General features: G+C 37.7%; 1 protein-coding gene across 3 annotated transcripts in view; it reads left to right on the top strand.

Annotated features, from left to right (window-relative positions):
• The window catches only part of glcci1a (glucocorticoid induced 1a), a 75,255-nt gene that overhangs the window by 41,021 nt on the left and 15,397 nt on the right, over window positions 1-18,837 (top strand). Inside the window, exons 3-4 of one of the 3 annotated variants that reach the window (XM_033993487.3) lie at window positions 5,214-5,303; window positions 15,347-15,487. In XM_033993487.3, the coding sequence (XP_033849378.3) occupies window positions 5,214-5,303; window positions 15,347-15,487 (231 nt within the window). The remainder of the gene's footprint in view (window positions 1-5,213; window positions 5,304-15,346; window positions 15,488-18,837) is intronic. The other 2 variants (XM_033993490.3, XM_033993488.3) reach the window with 2 other exon arrangements.

Below are 18,837 nucleotides of genomic sequence, written 5' to 3'. Positions count from 1 at the left end.
ATTAAAATGTCATTTAATGAGTTAAAGATCTTGCTTGTACTATAATAAAGTACTGTAACTCCAGCACGGCGTGGGAACTGGAAAGTTGTATCATATGGCTATTTTTGGCAGCACCTATGGAATTATAAGCAATGTTTTATTTTATTTTTTTCGCCAACAGTTTAACATAAATGCTGAAATCCTCTATTCAGGCAGTGTGAAGGGGCTTAGGACATGGATTTCAAAGGCTTGCTTGATGCACAACACTCAAACAGCAAACGTGCCAAGACTTTAAGAGAATCTCTACTACTGTACATTACTGTGTGTTTAGGAATTTACACTACTTCATGTTACAGTAAGTCATTCTGAAAATGAATGTACTTAATACATTTATGAAATATAATTATTAGAATTGAACATGTATGCATCAAGAGGTTATCATGAACAACTGTGGCAATGGATTTAACCGGTGCATCCCAAACATACAGTAAAAAACAAAACAAAACAAAAAAAATATACATTTAAAACTTTTTTCAACAAATATATCAGCATTTTCTGCCCTCTGTTATTCTCATGTGTATTTCTCTCTCATGATAACTGCATTCTTTTCACATTATTATTTTATTTCTTGGCAGACGCCCTTTTCCAGGGCGACTTACAATTGTTACAAGATATCACATCTTTTTTATACATACAATTACCCATTTATACAGTTGGGTTTTTACTGGAGCAATCTAGGTAAAGTACCTTGCTCAAGGGTACAGTAGCAGTGTCCCCCACCTGGGTTTGAACCCACGACCCTCCAGCTAGGAGTCCAGAGCCCTGACCACTACTCCACACTGCTGCCCTTACTGTACTACCTTGCAATACTGAATGCATTAATCATTCTGGGCCTGGAATGAAATTTGGGCGCACGCAGCCATCCTCAACTCAGTTGAATGATAAACGTCAGCCATCATAATGGACCACTTAGGAAGTTTATCAGACACCACTGAAACCCATACAAAACATGATAAGTGGAGGATTCTTCAGCCAATCTTATTTTTAAAAACGTCTAAAGGTGAAATAAATTAACCCAATACTGTATTTACCACCAAATGGTAAAACCCCAAACTTATAAACATTTGTCTTTTACTGCAGATTAAATATGGAAAAGACTTTGACAGATAATAAGTGAAATATCAGCTTTAGTTTATTCTTCGTTTTCTTTTTGTTTCAAGTGTATCTTGACTTCAGAATGGATTGCTTCTGTGAAACACAAAATGCCTCCACAAAGAAGCTCTCAATCCAAATCTTCAAAATAGGTTATGCTTTTTCTTGGATAAAAAAAAGCGCAGTCTTTTGATACCTCTCTTTTTGCACCCTATAGATGCTTTTTCTTTTCTTTTTTTTATAGTAAATTACAGTTTACAATAGTCATACATTATGATAATGAGTGTCAGTGCAATCAGCCCAGAAATATGTGGGTGTGCGTCAGTCTGTATCATTCATCCGGTACACTCATGAAAATGTAGAAACAAAGTTGAAGCCTCTAAATATCATGTAATCTGTTTTATTTCATCATCACTGCACACATCCTCCCCACCTGTGCTGGTGCACTAAAACCAGTTAAGTGAAACTGAAAGGCTAGTTTTGGTTTATTAAAACACTCCTTTGGCTTTGAAAACTGCATTCCATCAGTAATGTAGTTTTAGAATGTGATGAGCCCATTTCCAGTCTCACTGGTTCACTTCCTGCTCATGAAAAGACATTATACTGGTGTACTACAGTACATGATGCATGCACTGTACATGATGCATGCACTCTGAGAATACAAGGCCTGCCACTTAAAACTGTCCATAAAACCAATGTCAGTGAAGAGCTAAACTAGTATACACAGTGAGGCACTTTGGTTCACACTGTACAAATAGCGTGAATAAAATTAATTCATGGAGTCTGTATATAACAAGGCTACTGAAAATGGAGCCGGTGGAAGTCTTTTATTACATGTGACTGGAAAAGGGTTTAGTGGGCAGTGTTATCAGCACAGTAATATGAAACACAACCATGCCTTACAGTATGACCAGTTTTTAATTACAATAGTTGTACCCAGATATATAGTGCAGGACCATGTCCAGTTTGTTAAAATACAGTACTTCGTGTTCCCACTTTTGGTACTAAGTATTGGTGTCTGACCCATTACTCTTTTAAAGTATTAAACATGTTATTTTTTTTGTTTTCAACGCCAGCCATAGTTTTTGTTCTCTTTTAATGGCAAGTATCCATGATTGGTGAGCTGTACAACAGGTACTGTACACAGCATTTGTAATCTGAATTATTTAGTTTAATCTGATTCTTCAATAGAAGCTCTGCAATGTGTTGGTTAATTACAGATTACCACCATTTCAGAGGGTATGTCTGACACACAGATTTTTAGCTGCTTGTGAGCGGAAAGTACCGTTTGATGGCATTTAGAGTTGGCAATGAAACCATAATTTTTAATGTAAAAAATATACAGAGCATGCCTCTACTGTACTGGAGGACAAGTTCCAGTGAAGAGCTAGTCATTTTTATTGTCAGCAGCAATGCAAGATCCAGGCTCCAGGGTACTCTTTCAGTAATAGGCTATTTGGTTACACAGTGAGGTGTAAACTGTTTCTCTTTCCATGGTTGAACTCTGTAGCACAGAATTTGTGAATTAACTTTATTTTAGGACTAGTGGCACTGTGTGCAATGCAGAAATCCAATTAAAAAAATAATACCCATAATCTCACATCTGTAGAGGTGAAATGAATCTGTACTGTGGCTTTAAATAGTACCTTGATGTGTTACTGCGTGTGAATAAAATTGTCATTAAGCATTCTGAGCATTATGTACGCTATGTGGGGGAGTGTATATGAATCAGTGGTGTTTGTGTGACCCCTGCCACTGCACAATGTAAACCTGTAAACGTGCTGCTGTACACTCTTGGGAATGCATTCGGTATCCTTACCTGGCAGGCTTTCTAATGCTACCAATATCTCCAAAAGGGCTAAATAGGTTACCTGCAAACTGTATGTTATTGTGGTACATATAAAGTTTTGTTGATTGATTTGGGGGTAGATCAAATAAAAAGGGCCATTATTTATATAAAATCCTTCACATTTATTGCTACAAAAAAGGGGAATTGGTTCCTTTTAAATTGAAATAAGGGTTTCAGTATGACATGTATGAATTGCCTGTAGCTTGATAACCATTCATTCATTCATTCATTCATTTTTTTTTTAAAGAAGACCCTTTTTTAAACAAATCTTGTTCTTTTCAAGATGACTAGCCCCGTCTGTTTTACAATGTCAGCTGACTTTTGAGAAGCAACTTTTCTGTGATGAAAGGTGGGTGTATTGAGTTTTCTAGAATGTTTTCAGTAGTGATGGTTTCTTTCTTAGTGAATGCACTTTGTTCTTTGTTGTGGGGGTGTTTGGTTATTGTTCACAATACCACACGTTACTTCAGCAGTTTAACTCCTACGCTTTTCATTTCTGGTGTACAGGTATAACAATGAACTGGTGCTGTGTTTGGATTGCAAAGCCCAATAAATATAACATTTTAGAACTTCTATTATAAAATTGCTTGGAAATATAGTCATATGGTTAAAACAGTACAACCAATGGTTCAGAGGGGGGTAAATTCATGCAAAAATATGTGGGAATGTGGCTGGAGACTACAATTGAATAAATGATGAATAATTAGGCTGCAGCCACAGGTGTATAAAAATGGTGATCGTTAGTTTAGAATTGTGGTGGCGAAGGTACGGTGGGGTGCTGGACTGTGTGTTTGTTGTGTTGGTGTTTTTGTAATTGTAAATAAATACGCGTGAACTGCAGTCTTCTGGTCTCTGAGTCTCCTTGCTGACGCTACCTGGTCACAAGGCTACATAGATATTACGCTTTTTTCAGATCTTACAGAGAGCAAATATTTATTGTGCTCATGCCTAACAATGCACCTAGCAGAGATCTTGGCCTGGCTTATTGCAAGTGTACTGTACATTAACTGTTAAGAATATTTAAGAAGGTGAACTTACTTGGAAGTGTTAAAATAAAGAGTGCAGTTAATAAACTAAAGTGCTGTCTTTGGTTGGGAAAGTTTTAATGGTGTTTTTTAAAAACTCTGAAAAGAAAGTCCCAGAAAAACACAGCATCTGCCATGTATAGATAGTGAGAGCAGAGGCTGGCTGTGGACTCCAAATGCCCTAATGCAGCTGACAGTGCAGTACATTAGTACAGTAACTGTAGGTGTGTTTTCAAAACCTCTGGTGTTTTGAACTGTGGTTAAGGCCAGTGTTCTGTTGTCACCTCACACTGTGTTGATGACTGAGATGTGGTCCTGACATTCACACCATTCCATGCAGTAATAATGGGCAGTTTTCTTACATTTTGTGTTTGTTTAATTATTTATTAATTATTAATTATTTATTATTTATTAAGCTACTGATCCTTGAAAAAAAAAACTGTTCAGTAACTTGTTCACAATGTGTTCATGAAGTTTATTCAAAGCCTCCTGGCTTTGTTAGAGAAGAGAGCAGCACAGTCCCTGTGTTGTTGTTATGATATGCTGAAATAAAGCTGCTAAAAGTGTGCATCCACTTTAAAAGACAGCATTGAAATGACAACATTCAGAGTCTGTGTACTAGAACACTTATTTTCTATCATCAAGCAAAATAAAAGTTAAATCACATAAATGGATAGTGTATTTAATTATTTTCCGGCAGATTGATTTGGAACAGTGATTAAACATAGTTTGAAAGATAACATTCAAGGCCCTTTACCAGAGATTAGGGACCAATCATGTTAAAGGAAATCTCCGATCCATTTTCTAATTACACTTGTTTCTGTCTGTTAGGTACAGTGTAGCAATACATCCCTTAACTTCTGTCGTAGCCTATAATGTGGGCTACAGTTTAGATACTAGTTGCTATTTGTTGGAAGACTGTTGTAGAACATACTTGGTAATAATGGTAATCATTAATAAAACACATGGTCATTAAAATACAGTGAATAAATAACAGCCTTCTTCAGTTCAGTTGTATAGAATAAAAGTCTAAAAACACATGCACTGCAATTAATACTCCGACAAAAATATCAGCATAATGTATAACGGAAGCTGGGGAATAGGTTGTCCTGACATTATGATATTAGTGGCTGCTGACATCATTTGTTCTCAGACTGCTCCAATGTCATTCTGTAGGTGAGGTGACCAATGTTTGTTTGTTTTTTCAGACCCCAAATTGCTGGACTGAAGAGGCAGCAGAGAAGAGAAGCACACATCAGCGTTCTGCCTCTTGGGGCAGTGCTGATCAGCTAAAAGAGGTAGGGGGACAATGATACAAAATGGTGTAGCAAAGGATGTGGTAAATACAGACATGTGCTGACATGTATACTGTAGTACAACACAATGTACCGCTACAACAACATCATCATTTAAATTATTACAACGAGAAACATGCATACTATAATTGAGTGTCTATAGTATAGACACTCAATTATCTCCTATGACACTAGAAAGCTGTACTGGGTAACACCATTTCCCAGTGGCTGGAAATGAAAATGAATTCTCATATTTCACATTTATAACATTTATTTTAGTTTTCTTTTTGGGTTTTTTTGTGTGGGGGTAGAGAACCAGATGCAGTATTTTGACACGCATTCTTTAACTATAGTAAACGACTAAGTATATTAAAATGACTGATTTACAGTATATGGAATCATTTCTTATGTTCTCAAGATAAATGTTAAAATGTAAGTTCAGACAGAGAGACCCCTCCGTATAGTTCCACAATCTGAAACACCCAATAACATGCTAAATCATTTTATTACAAATTTTCACAATTGGATGTGTGATTTTCCAGATACATGTAAAAATGTGAAGTGTGACATATACAGCGTAGATACGGATATACAGACTTGCAGACTTACTGTACTGTATGCCTGCTTCCACTGCCTGCTTCCACTATATCCCAGTTATCAGGGATTTACATAAATGTAACTGTCATATACTTTAAAAAAATGTGCTATATAGGTTTCACATTAAAAAAACAAAACCATTTATAACACTGTGTAAGTCCGATACAGAGTGGGCAATTTGCCCTCAATTTGCCCATAGCACAGGCCATAATGGGGACCTTATTGTTGCTCATTAAAAAATAAACACAACAAAAACATGAGGTTGACAAAAGATAATCGAAGCACACACTGGAGAGATTATACTTCCTTGCCAAGAACTGATTGTATGTCAAATAAGACACAAGTTTGCTTGCCCAGCATAATAATTAGTATTTGCACCTTGGTTCCTGAAAGGAAACTTAAAAGTAAAGTGTCAAAGACATTTGAGATTTAAAGGGTTGTTATCCTGTTTCACGACAGCTTTCATAGATAACTGCAGGTGATTGAAAAATAGCCTACAGTATATTTGTACACCCAGTGGCCCAGTATATATACGCAACTGCTGGGTATCCATTTCCAAGTAATCTTAGCTGACCCTGGGATACACTTTAATTGCTTCTTGAAATCTGTCACACCAGACGACTAGATTTTAGAGGCAACTTCAGGCATACATGCAGCAGAAGCACAGAGAAGAATTACTGGGAGTGGTGAATTATCCATGAAAATAACTTTTTTAAAATGATGTCTTAATATGTGGTGTTCTTATTTCTGCATTCGACAATTAAACGTGTCCCAGTCAACCACATTACGCTGCGATATCTTTGATTTCCTGTATGCATTTTGAATTCTTTGTGTACCCATGGTTCTTTCACTATCAGAGCAGGACGTGTCTGCAAAGAGAAACTCTTGCTAATCGGCCGTCCTCAGTTTTTCGCCTCAGATAAGCCGTCCGTAGGGAGCTAAATGATTACATTTTCTCTTCTGTTATGGCCCTATTTTTGGGCTGACAGCAGCAACTGGATGATTTGTCTGGCCTTTCCTACTGAGCTGTAACATAAATAAAATGAGTACATAGTCCCATGTACTGTAGCTAGGAATAGAGCCCAGGGACATACGTTTCTGAAGTCCAATGCAATCCTTTTTCATTAATATCCCGCCCCCCCCCCGTAATTTTGGAAGGTAATATTAACACAGAATCAGACACAACTATCTCATACTTTTTCTCTCACTCATACTATTATTTATGAAGCTGATGTTTTTTCGATTCAGCCAAAGATTTTTTTTGCTTCATTTGACATTGTACAGTATTGCAGCCTTGGAAAAAACCTTCTTGCCCAAATAACATTTGCAGACAGGAACAGTTAATCACAATTCTAATGCCACACAAGTGAAACTGGGTTACATTTTTGTTTCACAGTACTTTCATTTTCCATTATCCAAACTCAGAATGACACAGTACAGCAGTCCCTCACTAAACCGGATGTCAGGATATTGTTAGAAATAACGAGGTGTTCGGTTTAAATAAAATAAAATCATTTACACACACATACATTCAGTTTATTTCAAATGTATAAATCATTGTGCTGAAGTAACATTAATATATTCTCTGCACATTTTACATTTACATTACAGTATACAGTACAGTACCCTTGAGCAAGGTACTTTACCTAGATTGCTCCAGTAAAAACCCAACTGTATAAATGGATAATTGTATGTAAAAATGATGTGTAAAAATAATGTAATTGTATGTAAAATGACATAATTTTTACACCCTGGATAAGGGTGTCTGCTAAGAAATAAATAATAATAATAATAATAATAATAATAATAATAATGTGATAGCTTGTAACAATTGTAAGTTGCCCTGGATAAGGGTGTCTGCTAAGAAATAAATAATAATAATAAAATAGTAAAATCAAATGAATACATTGCGCAATTTCTTTTCACTTTAACTTATAGGCTACTGATAACACAACATGCTGCTGCATTGTACACATTAATGTACAATGTGAAAATAATACAACCATTTTTTTTTATTTAGTAGTCACCAATTAGTTTTTTGTTATTTTCACCCCAATTTAGTAGTGTCCAGTAATAGCTCAGCTCAGCTACCACCCCTGCGCTGACTCGGGAGGGGCGAAGACGAACACACGCTGTCCTCCGAAGTGTGTGCCGTTAGCCGCCCGCTTTTGTACACACTGCAGACTCACCATGCAGCCACCTAGAGCTACAGCGTCTGAGGACAACACAGCCCTGGGCAGCTTACAGGCAAGCCCGCAGGCACCTGGCTAGACCACAGAGGTCGCTGGTGCGTGGCGAGCCGAAGACACCCTGGCCGACCTAACCCTCCCTCCCCCAGGGCCGCGCTCGACCAATTGTGCGCCGCCCCCTGGGAGCTCCCATCCTCGGTCGGCAAAGGAATACCCTAGACTCGAAGTGGCGACGTCCAGACTATAGGGCGCATCTACGCGAGTGCTTTTACTGGATGTGCCACTCGGGAGCCCATACAACGATTATTTTAAATTGAAACTAAATTACTTTAGTGCATTTTCTTTTTGTTTTTTTACACAATTAACACAAAATAGGTCATGGTGTCTGTGGCAAAGTGGTTTGCAGTGTACAGGTGCAGGAGTGATGCGGTGTGTAATTAGCAGACAGAGATTTGTAATCCAGTTGGAAAAGTATTTTTATTTTAACAATCCAGGTCTGGTGACCAAATAATGATCGCCGGCAATACACAGCAATGTGTAGTGCATGGGGTAAATAATAGCGGGTTTGCAGTCTCAAATAATAAACACAAGTATCCTTCCCACAATGTACAAACATGGTCACCAGTCCTGGGTGCGTGCTTTAGTGCTCGTGGTGGGTGATACAGTTTATTGCGTGACAATGGTGCAGTGCTGTGCCGGGTTTTGTGCTGGCCCTTGTCGACAGCTCCAGAACGTGTTAGCCGTCTTTTAATACAACAAGCAACAATTACAGACAAAACAAAACAAACACTCACGATACGTTATCACAATACTGCACAGGTCCTTCCGGGTTATTTTCTCGTAACCAAAGCGAAGGAACAGATTGTGTCTCTCCATTCCCTTTCATGCCGTCACACATCACCCCTCCAATCCGCGACTGCCACATCGTTTCCCTTCCGGGTCAATGAGTTAATGCACCGGAGTTCCAACTTTAAACCCTGGGAAAGAACTGTCGGACCAGCCCGTCCAAGGTACTCTGTTCTCGCTACTTAGCGCCATCACAGGTCAGGAGGAAGATTTACCACCAAGAATCACTATTTCTGTCACAGTGCCGCGTTGACACATTATGATACTATACAGTACCTATACTGCACACACTACAGAAATACCTATTTTTTACATTTACATAGAACATTTTACAGTGTATGTGTGGCTGCAAGTAAAACAGTACCTGCTACTTTTGTTAGCTGTTGGTATGAGTCAGACTTTCTTTACTAAAGCAATTAAAGACTTCAATTTTAATTATTAGTCCACATCTTGTGTTTTGAAACACTGAAAGGTTCTTACCCTTTTCTAAGCGATCTATCGCAGTTAGTTTAAACTCTGTAGAGTATAAGGCTGGGGCGATGACTAATTTTTCACTATCGATATAGTGTAATACAGTAATACATGTGGAGCTGTGGATTACTGTGTAATATTGCTAATAACGCTGTAAAAACTATTATGCATATTAAATTGATTACATCAGTTTATGCATATAGTAATTAAATAATAAATACAATATTTTTTTTTACCTTATTCATGTTGATTTGTACCAGTTGGGGGTCAAAGCAAAATCCCCCCCAAAAAGTTTTTTAAATCCATAGTAGCAACCAATCAAAACTTATCACTGTCCACAGCAGTTTAGTAACAAGAATGTTGTCCATGGCTTATATTTTCATTGTGTTAAGGAACATGATAGTGTCCACATTTTGTTTTAATTTAAGCAATATCAGGCACTTGCTTACAATCTGCCCAGCCCTACTGAATACCTGCTCACTAGGGACGGACGTTGCCGGGTTGCTTCATACTTCTATAGATACAACTTTTGGAACGATCTTGTATGTTTTTCATTATTTTAACTCAGGGGTAGTTCATAATAAATGCAGATTTTGTTTGAAGTTTTGTAGGGTGCCATCTCATTAAATGGTCATGCAAATTGTGTTACCGGAGTATCCCGGAGTATTACTTTCTTTACTTTTCTTTCTTGCCGTCTTACTTTAGAAAATAATTGCCAAACATTGAAAGTCATTGTAGCCCAGTCGATACAGTATTTGTAATTCTAACACTGGGCTCTTAACTTGCTCTGTTACTTTGAAGACTTCTGCACAGATCCCATCAATAAACAGTCACAGCTAATGGGGCAGAGTAGGGGGGAGAAGGTGAGCTCAGTCGCATGCAGATTCATAGAGTCAGACCTGAGGGGAGCAGAGAAGCTCTGCAGCTTAATGCAAAAAATAATTGTCGATGGTGTCAGTGTAACAGCTGTTTTTTTTTTCAGTGTGCCTCTTTGGATCATACAATTCACAGTGACCGAACGTCACACTTAATTCGCTATTATTGGGGGACGTACGTTGTGTCCGGCATAGCCGAATGTACGACATAACGGTGTCTGTCTTAACGAGGGACTACTGTACTGAAGTAGATATTTCAGGTTCAAGTAATGTATTAATCTAAAGTGGCGACCCATTCAATACCCTCACCACTCTCTGTGTGAAGAAGTGTCTTCTTTCTTCTGCTCTGTCTGTACTTCATTTCCAGCTGTGTCCTCTGGTCCAGGTCACCTGGGTTTTACTTGTAAAAGTTTACCACTGTAATTTTGCACAGTATTTTTGCATTTTCCCCATGCTTTTCCCATGGTTATAATATTCAGGGGTCTGAATACTTTTGCAAGGCACTGTGTATATATATATATATATATATATATATATATATATATATTTATATACATACTTTACAATACAATGCGTACCTTCAATTTAGTGTGCTTTCACTATACAGTTTGCTATGCTTTTACTATGAGAAACTTGTATTAGGGTTGCCTTAGCCAGAACAGAAATGACATGCTGTTCCATTTCAACCACTGCCACAATTTTATATTAAGTTTATATACACATTCTTATTTGCTTTGCTTAACTATATTATTCTGCATATTCTAAAATAATTTGCAATGTTCCAAACAAACTGGAAGATTTAGATAGTTTAAACTGCTGATGTTTACCGTATACATGAATGTGGTTTGGGCAACCATGCTTTTAAATACTGTAGTACTGGAGGAGGTCCTGTGCCTAATGCATAAACACAAAAGGTTTCTGTATATTTTTCTGATTGGGAAAAATTTAAACAAAATGAAAGGCTTGGGTTTTTTTTTCACTTAAGAGATTTAGATTCCAAAATACTTTTAATTTGTTTACTACAAAAAAATAATGACTGTAAGCAAGACAACCTAGTTGTACCTACACTTTATCACTCTTTATGGAGATTGTAGTAGTTTTTGAAAACCAGCTGCCACTGTTGAAAAGAACACATGCTTTTGATTCTCAAAACAAAAGTGTGCATACTGTAGAAGGTTGTACAAACATTTGAAACGCCTGCCACTACACTGAATGGGGTTTAGATCCACACTATACAACATGTAGGACGATTCAACACGACCATTATGGAAGTTAGGGGTAGAAATCAGAGACAAAAATCTTCATCTTTGAGACTTTGTGAAACATCAATAATTTGTAATGCCTTGGATACGAGAGAATCGACTGACTGTGTTGCTAATACAGTTTCAATAACTGCAGTCAGGGATTTTATTTCCATAACACTATAACAATTCATGTGAAGCACAGCCCATTTGAACACAGCGTGGGGTACATGTTGCAGTTATTCTTTCAATTTTGTGTCCAACCCCCGTGCATTACAAATGCTGCTAATATAGTATGTTTATTAGTGCATTATATTAGACTGTAAATGTAGCAGAAAAATACCGTGGTTATGCTAGGCTGGACCAAGTGAAAATACTTTGCAGCAAAACTGTGCATAATGTACTGTATTGCAGGTCCCCATAGGAAGTGGTATTATTAGCCTATCCTGGAGGAAAACCATTGGTCATTTCAAACACAAATGACACCCTTTCTTGTAAATCAAGAGAGGCTGTGTGGTCCAGTGGTTAAAGAAAAGGGCTTGGAACCCGGAGGTCCCCTTATCATTGTTAAAAGGGCTCCCGAGTGGCGCATCCGGTAAAGGCACTCCGCGTGGAGTGCTGGAATGTGCCCTATAGCCTGGAGGTCACCAGTTCGAGTTCAGGCTATTTCACTGCCGACCGTGGACGGGAGTTCCCAGGGGGCGGCGCACAATTGGCCGAGCGCCGCCTGGGGGGGAGGGCTTATGTCGGCCAGGGTGTCCTCAGCTCACCGCACACCACAGGCCCCTGTGGACTGGCCGGGTGCCTGCTGGCTTGCCTGTAAGCTGCCCAGAGCTGCGTTGTCCTCCGACACTGTAACTCTGGGTTGGCTGCATGGCGGGCCTGCAGAGTGAAAAGAAGTGGTCGGCTGATGGCACACGCTTCGGAGGACAGCACAGGGGTGGTAGCGGTGAGCTGAGCCTAAAATGCAATTGGACATTTCAAATTGGGAGAAAGAAATGGGGTAAAATCAATTGCCGTCTACATAAAAAAAAAACCAAAAAAAACATAATTGTTCTATACAACAATGACCACTCCTTGTATTTTATATTTTAAAATTCAAAAGGTATGCATTGACTAACCAAGCACAGTGTACAGAGGCACTGCACCACATACATTTTTAATGGCACTCAGAGGGAATGATTACTGATAATAGGAAACTTGTTTTGAGTTTAACAATGTAATAATTTTTGTGTAAAGACCACGCATAGACTAATAGGGAGACTGAAAGCTTTTATTTCATAGCAACACCCCCATAACGCTGTAATGTATTTTGTTAATAATTAAGTATTTTTGTTTGGCTTCACGGCATTAGTGTAATTAAATTGGCTCTGAAGATAAGAATTTAAGGTTAAAGCAGTTTTTTTATGTTTTCTGGAGAGCTGAGTTTATGTGAACCACAGTACGTTCTTCATGCTTGATATTAACTACAGAGTGAAAGTATAAAGGGTTGTGTGTGCCTTGCAGGGATACAAACACAGCAGGCCTGGGCTTGCCTTTCCTGATAATGGAAATAAATTAAAGGCAAGTTCAGGAATTTAGAAAGACCCGGCGATGCACCACTATCATGGAACATTACATGACTGATAAGTAATGCAGGACTGATAAGAAGTTGCCTTTATAATACCCAGTACTGTAGTACAGAAAGCCTTTGTGTAATCTAACAGAGAACAATGAGAATGTGTGTGTCAGGAGTTCAATACTGTGGCATTCGGAAATTTAATGAGATTTTAAACATTAATCAGATAGCTACAGTACATTAATATTTTCGGTGACCGCGTTTCCTATAATTTATAACATTACATTACACAAAGACAGGCAAACAAGCAATTTATTGAAAATTTGCAAGTAGGAATGGTAATCCACATTTTTATGGCACACAAATGATACTGGCGTACTTACTTTTACTGATTATTTCATACTGTAACAAGACTTGAAGTTAAAAATGAAGTCAGAATTTGCCCTGAATAACTGGTTTTAATGAAAACTCAGCATGCAATATTATAGCTGGACATTCCTGCTTTTATACTAGGTTTTTTACAATGCTTTATCAATTCAACTTACTTGTTATTATTTGTTTATTTAGCAGACGCCTTTATCCAAGGCGACTTACAGAGACTAGGGTGTGTGAACTATGCATCAGCTGCAGAGTCACTTACAATTACGTCTCACCCGAAAGACGGAGCACAAGGAGGTTAAGTGATTTGCTCAGGGTCACACAATGAGTCAGTGGCTGAGGTGGGATTTGAACCGGGGACCTTTTGGTTACAAGCCCTTTTGTTCTGTAGCATACTATCATTTTACTTTTCATTTTACTTTGCTTTACTACATTTTGCTCTGTTTTTACCATGGTATAGCAGTAAAGTTTTATAAGGGATGTATCACGTAGTAACTGGTTTAATTTATGTCAGAACAGTTCATTTATGTATTATTATTATTATTATTTATTTCTTAGCAGACGCCCTTATCCAGGGCGACTTACAATCGTAAGCAAAAACATTTCAAGCGTTACAATACAAGTAATATGTACAGTATTGCCTTATAGTAAGTATCTCTTCTGTGAGCATAGATGTAAACACCTAATTGACTGTGTTCTGGTCTTAAGGGATGTGCGATTTGGAAGTGGTTCATTCTGCCATTACCAGCAATGACAATAAAGTGGATTTGGAAAGAAATACTTCACGGAACGCTGCCATGCTTTGGTACTGCTACAATACAGCATTGGATTATCTATCTAATGTCTATCTAAAAGTGGATAAAACTGTCAGAAGGCAAAATATAGGTCTCCTGGTTCATCATGCATGAGTACAGTAGTAGTCCTTGAATTAGAATCATGAAGGAGACAAAATGAGTAATGTCTTTCAAGAAAACCCCTCGTCACAAGGTCGGAAGGGCTAGGGACTTAAAGAAGTGCCCTCTAATCTGTTGAAAAGAGGGACTTGGTGCAGGGGATTACCTGATAGACTGATTATTCCGATAGACTGATTGATCTGAAAGACTGATTGATTCTGTCTTCAGTACTGACAATCTTTTCCTTTTCACAAGATTATAAATGAGAATATTTTCCTGCTGGAAAAAATATATAAAATACAAAACACATGCCATAGACTGAGTGCAAACAAACAGGCCTAAATATCCATCACTGCTCGGATTCCAGCGTTTGAGTTAGATTTGTTGCATGGATTAAAACTGGAGCTGTTGCAGCCTTCACTTGATAATTCATGGTGCCAAGACACTGCCAAATAAGGGTCATGGACACTGTAGCTGTGCTGTCCATCTGCAGATTTTTATTTTTTGGCTTCATTAGAATCCTTCATTGAATTAAGTAATTTCATATTTTGCCTGTACTGAAAAGTCATACAAAATAGTTTATTGTCACAGATAGGAGACTAAGCTGTAAAATATAAATTGATTTTCTGGGTGTATAACTGTCTGCAGTTATCTATTGTACATTCTTATTGGGATAAAGATTTTTTTCTTTTTCACTAGCAGGATAATGAATAGTGATCTGGAGGATTGGTTTTGGTGTATTTTATTGTACACTGGTAGTTGTCTAGGATTCATTTAGGGATGTGTGAAAAATAAGAATGTTGTGGCTGAAAATCACCTTTAACATTGTTTGCTTTTGTCTGTTTGTTTTTTTTACCTTTTATTTGTCATGTGGATTTTATCATGTGTCACATGATGGCCAAAGGCTGTAATTATGTCGTTGTAACAGTGTTTGCCCGTACTTAATAATAAGTATCTTGTAATTGATATTCCTTTTTCTTTTTTGTCGTTTCACTCAGTCTTCCACTCTGGTCTATTTCCAGCAGATTGCAAAACTAAGACAGCAGCTCCAACGCAGCAAGCACAGCAGTCGGCACAGCAAAGAGAAGGAACGTCATTCTCCTCTCCATGGAAACCACACCACAGTCACCCAGACTCAGGTGGGTGAAGAGAGATCCTCTGGAATCCTTAGGGTTCCACAGTATGTACAGGTATGAGGCTGCTATAGGCAGATTCACTGTGTGCCGCGCGTCATTAGCACCCTCCTGTGGGTAGCTTGTATAAATGTGCCAATCCACCACTGTCATATTGGGATCATATGACTTTCTGGATGATCAGGACCTACTGCTTCATGATATTGGGCACAATTCACAAAACTTTAATGGCTGTTTTTGATAGTTGAGAGACTGATTTATTTTTTAGGCCTGGTACATTTAATTAAATCAAGATTGCAGTTTATGAAACTTTTTTTCAACCTTTTTTGTTTTAATCTAGGTCAACTTTTGAATACTTCAAAAACAAGGCCTTAAATAGTCCTTAAACAGTATTTAAAGTTTTGTGAATATTGTCCATTGACTTCATGCTTGACACACAGCTGTATACTGTCAATATCTCTATCAAGTTTGGTTGTGGGTGTTGTGCAAGAAAAATGGACTGTTGTTTTAAAAAGCTGTCACTGCCCCAGTATCTAGGCATCCTGTATCAGAAACCATTTGATATGTTTTTTCCGCTAAGGAGTCATTACACTGCGTTATTGTCTAAATGTTTTGTTTACAGCTGTATTCTTTGTTTTTAATTCAATTTAATGGGAATCACACGAATAACAATAAACACATCTATTATGTCTTTGAATATGCGATCTGGTGTTTGCCTACATGCTTTTTCTACCAAAGAAAGAATATCCTGTTCAGATACAGTACATCTTTATAGTTCTCACACACCACACCTTAGCAGAACCTGGACATGAACCATAACAGATTGTTGTCCAGACATAGTGCTACTGTTTCCTTATGGCCCAGCCAGGGTTATTTGAATAGGGTATGTTTGGAATCTCCCGTATCACATCTGTGTTCTAGGCAGTTCCTGTTCACAGATCTGTGGCTGTTCTCAACCTGTTTTTAATCATACCTCACCTCAGCAATTTATAGTTAAAAAAAGAATAGTTAAAATGATTAATTATATAAAAGTTGTCAGAACCATTATTTAATGTCTCGTCAATAGGATAGCACCTCCACTATGCTGTGGAATTGGTGAGGGTCAGGCCCAGAGAGAAGAGTATGCTGCCAACACATGCAGCGTCTGCTGTTCATTGGGCATCTCCCATACAAGCAATGTAAAAAAAATAAAATAAAATCTGCTTAGCTTTTGCTATCTGAAGAATCAGAATCAGAAAAGTCTGTGCCACGGACCGTAGCCTGAAAAGATAAATACAAAAACTTGGCAGGTTAATGCTATGGTGTTACAGGACATTCAACGTTCAGCTGAAGCACAAACATCCAGTAGCACACTTTCAGTTTTAAGTAAATAATCTAATATTCTAATCATTTTTTCTGCCTCTAACAGAAACATCTAGTCAATCCTGTCTAAAATTTTAATATTGTGGTTTCACACTTAAATTACTGACACAAAAAATCACCTCCTGATATTTACAGAACGTTGGCTTATCTTCCCCATAATGATACAGTAGTGAAATTGATGTGTGCTTTGTGGTGGCCAGTCACATGATTATGTTAGAGCAGCCATGTTTACAGGGATAGTAAAGAGAAACCCTTGTGCATAAATCAATTCAACGTGATTCATTATTTGATCCTCCATAGGCAAATTAAGGACTGTTCGGACTTATTAGGGCTTGGACAGTGATTCTGGGTGGTAGGCTTTAGTACCAGCAGTTGTATTTGGATGTTTGAACGCTGTTTTAAGTGCTACCAAAGGTGCTGTTCACTAAGATAAGAGAGCTTGTCTATATCTAGAAAGCTTGTCTGTATTTTTACATGACTTTGTTAGAGGAAACTGGTTATTTTGAATGTGGACCATTATATTTTTCCCATACTGCTTTACAGTATTTCACCTAATTATGAGTCTTTCAAAACTAGTGGGAGCCCTAATAATTGTATTCATAACCTTTAACTGACAAAACGCAACAGGGAATATAACTAAATAATGCACATGCACAAATCAGCTGTTTTGACATATAGGCAATCACTCTAAAGTGACAACATAGAAAAACTTGAGCGTGGACCATAGAGTGGCTGTACAGTCTTTTACCCTCCACTGGTGATTTCCTGAAAATATTTGCTCATTCCTTATTATATTTGTCTTCTTTTTTTATTGCAGTCTTTATATTTAGTATGCATCCACTTGTCTGTAGCCATATGTCCTATTTAGCAAAATTGATTGGCTGAACACAGACAGGCACATAATTGTCAACTGAATTGCTAAAAATAGAGTAGTGATTTATTCTAGCAACTCAATTGGCAATTGAAAATTTGTTGACAACTCGAGTTGCCAATTAATAGCACACGGTCAATTTTTATTGTTAGTTTGCTCCTATATCTTCAACCCTACATATCACAAACAATCACTTTAGGAGAATACAAAATTCAGATAAAGCATGCCTGGACATGCCCACAGCCTTTTTACAAGTCACTGTAGAATGTTCACACTTTATTAAATAGAATTGTAGGGGTCAATAGTACAGCATTAGCCATGCATCCTCAAAGAAAAAATGTAATTAATTGAGAATCATAGAAAACAGTAATAAGTACACTCTTTAGGTTTGCTTTGTGAGTGTTTAATGACCACTGCATTACTGTACAACCAATTAATGTTCTGATAATACATTTTGTCATACAGGTATGTCTACTAGTAAACATGTCTATGCACTATACTTCATTTGAAAAAAGAAGATAAAGTTGTTGGCTTAGCTATTTGCTTACATTCCCTAAAGGTCAGCTGCAGGCCACTGCCTTCTTGTTTGAAAACTTCCTGTCACTCAGACATACTCCTGTTACTACAGTAGCAGCAGCAGCTAAAGGTTCTGAATGTCATCCACAGCTCCACTGTACAGTAGCTCAGCAGGTGGTGGTGGTGGTTTGTTTCCAAAATTACATTGCTGTTTTACAACCATAACCCAACGTACACCATTGCTGTAAAAAAGTTAGCTATCATTGTAAAGAAGGCTTTGAGTATCATTTATTTGTTACTGTCTCAAAAATAAATGTTCATCATTTACAATCTTTTCTGGGTCATTTGCATACTATTAAAGCCACACAAGATTATAACTGTGTACAAAGAGATGCTTTAATGTCTATTGTAACTGGGAAGAGAAACTGAGGAAGCAGAACTAAATCCTGCCATACCCTGTGTTGTAGGTGCACAAATGTCATTGATCAATACAGTGACGGTAATAACCTTTTCACCTTACAGTAAGTCTTAATCACTGTATTTGTGTCTCCTCGGTTTACGTTTTAAAGTGACGCAAACCTGTATACAGAAGCAAACTGTTTGAAGC

Source organism: Acipenser ruthenus, chromosome 3 (assembly GCF_902713425.1).
Source record: "Acipenser ruthenus chromosome 3, fAciRut3.2 maternal haplotype, whole genome shotgun sequence".
Taxonomy (NCBI): Eukaryota; Metazoa; Chordata; class Actinopteri; order Acipenseriformes; family Acipenseridae; genus Acipenser; species Acipenser ruthenus.
The sequence above is the reverse complement of the archived record's forward strand: the minus strand, read 5'-3'. Positions and strand labels throughout refer to the sequence as shown.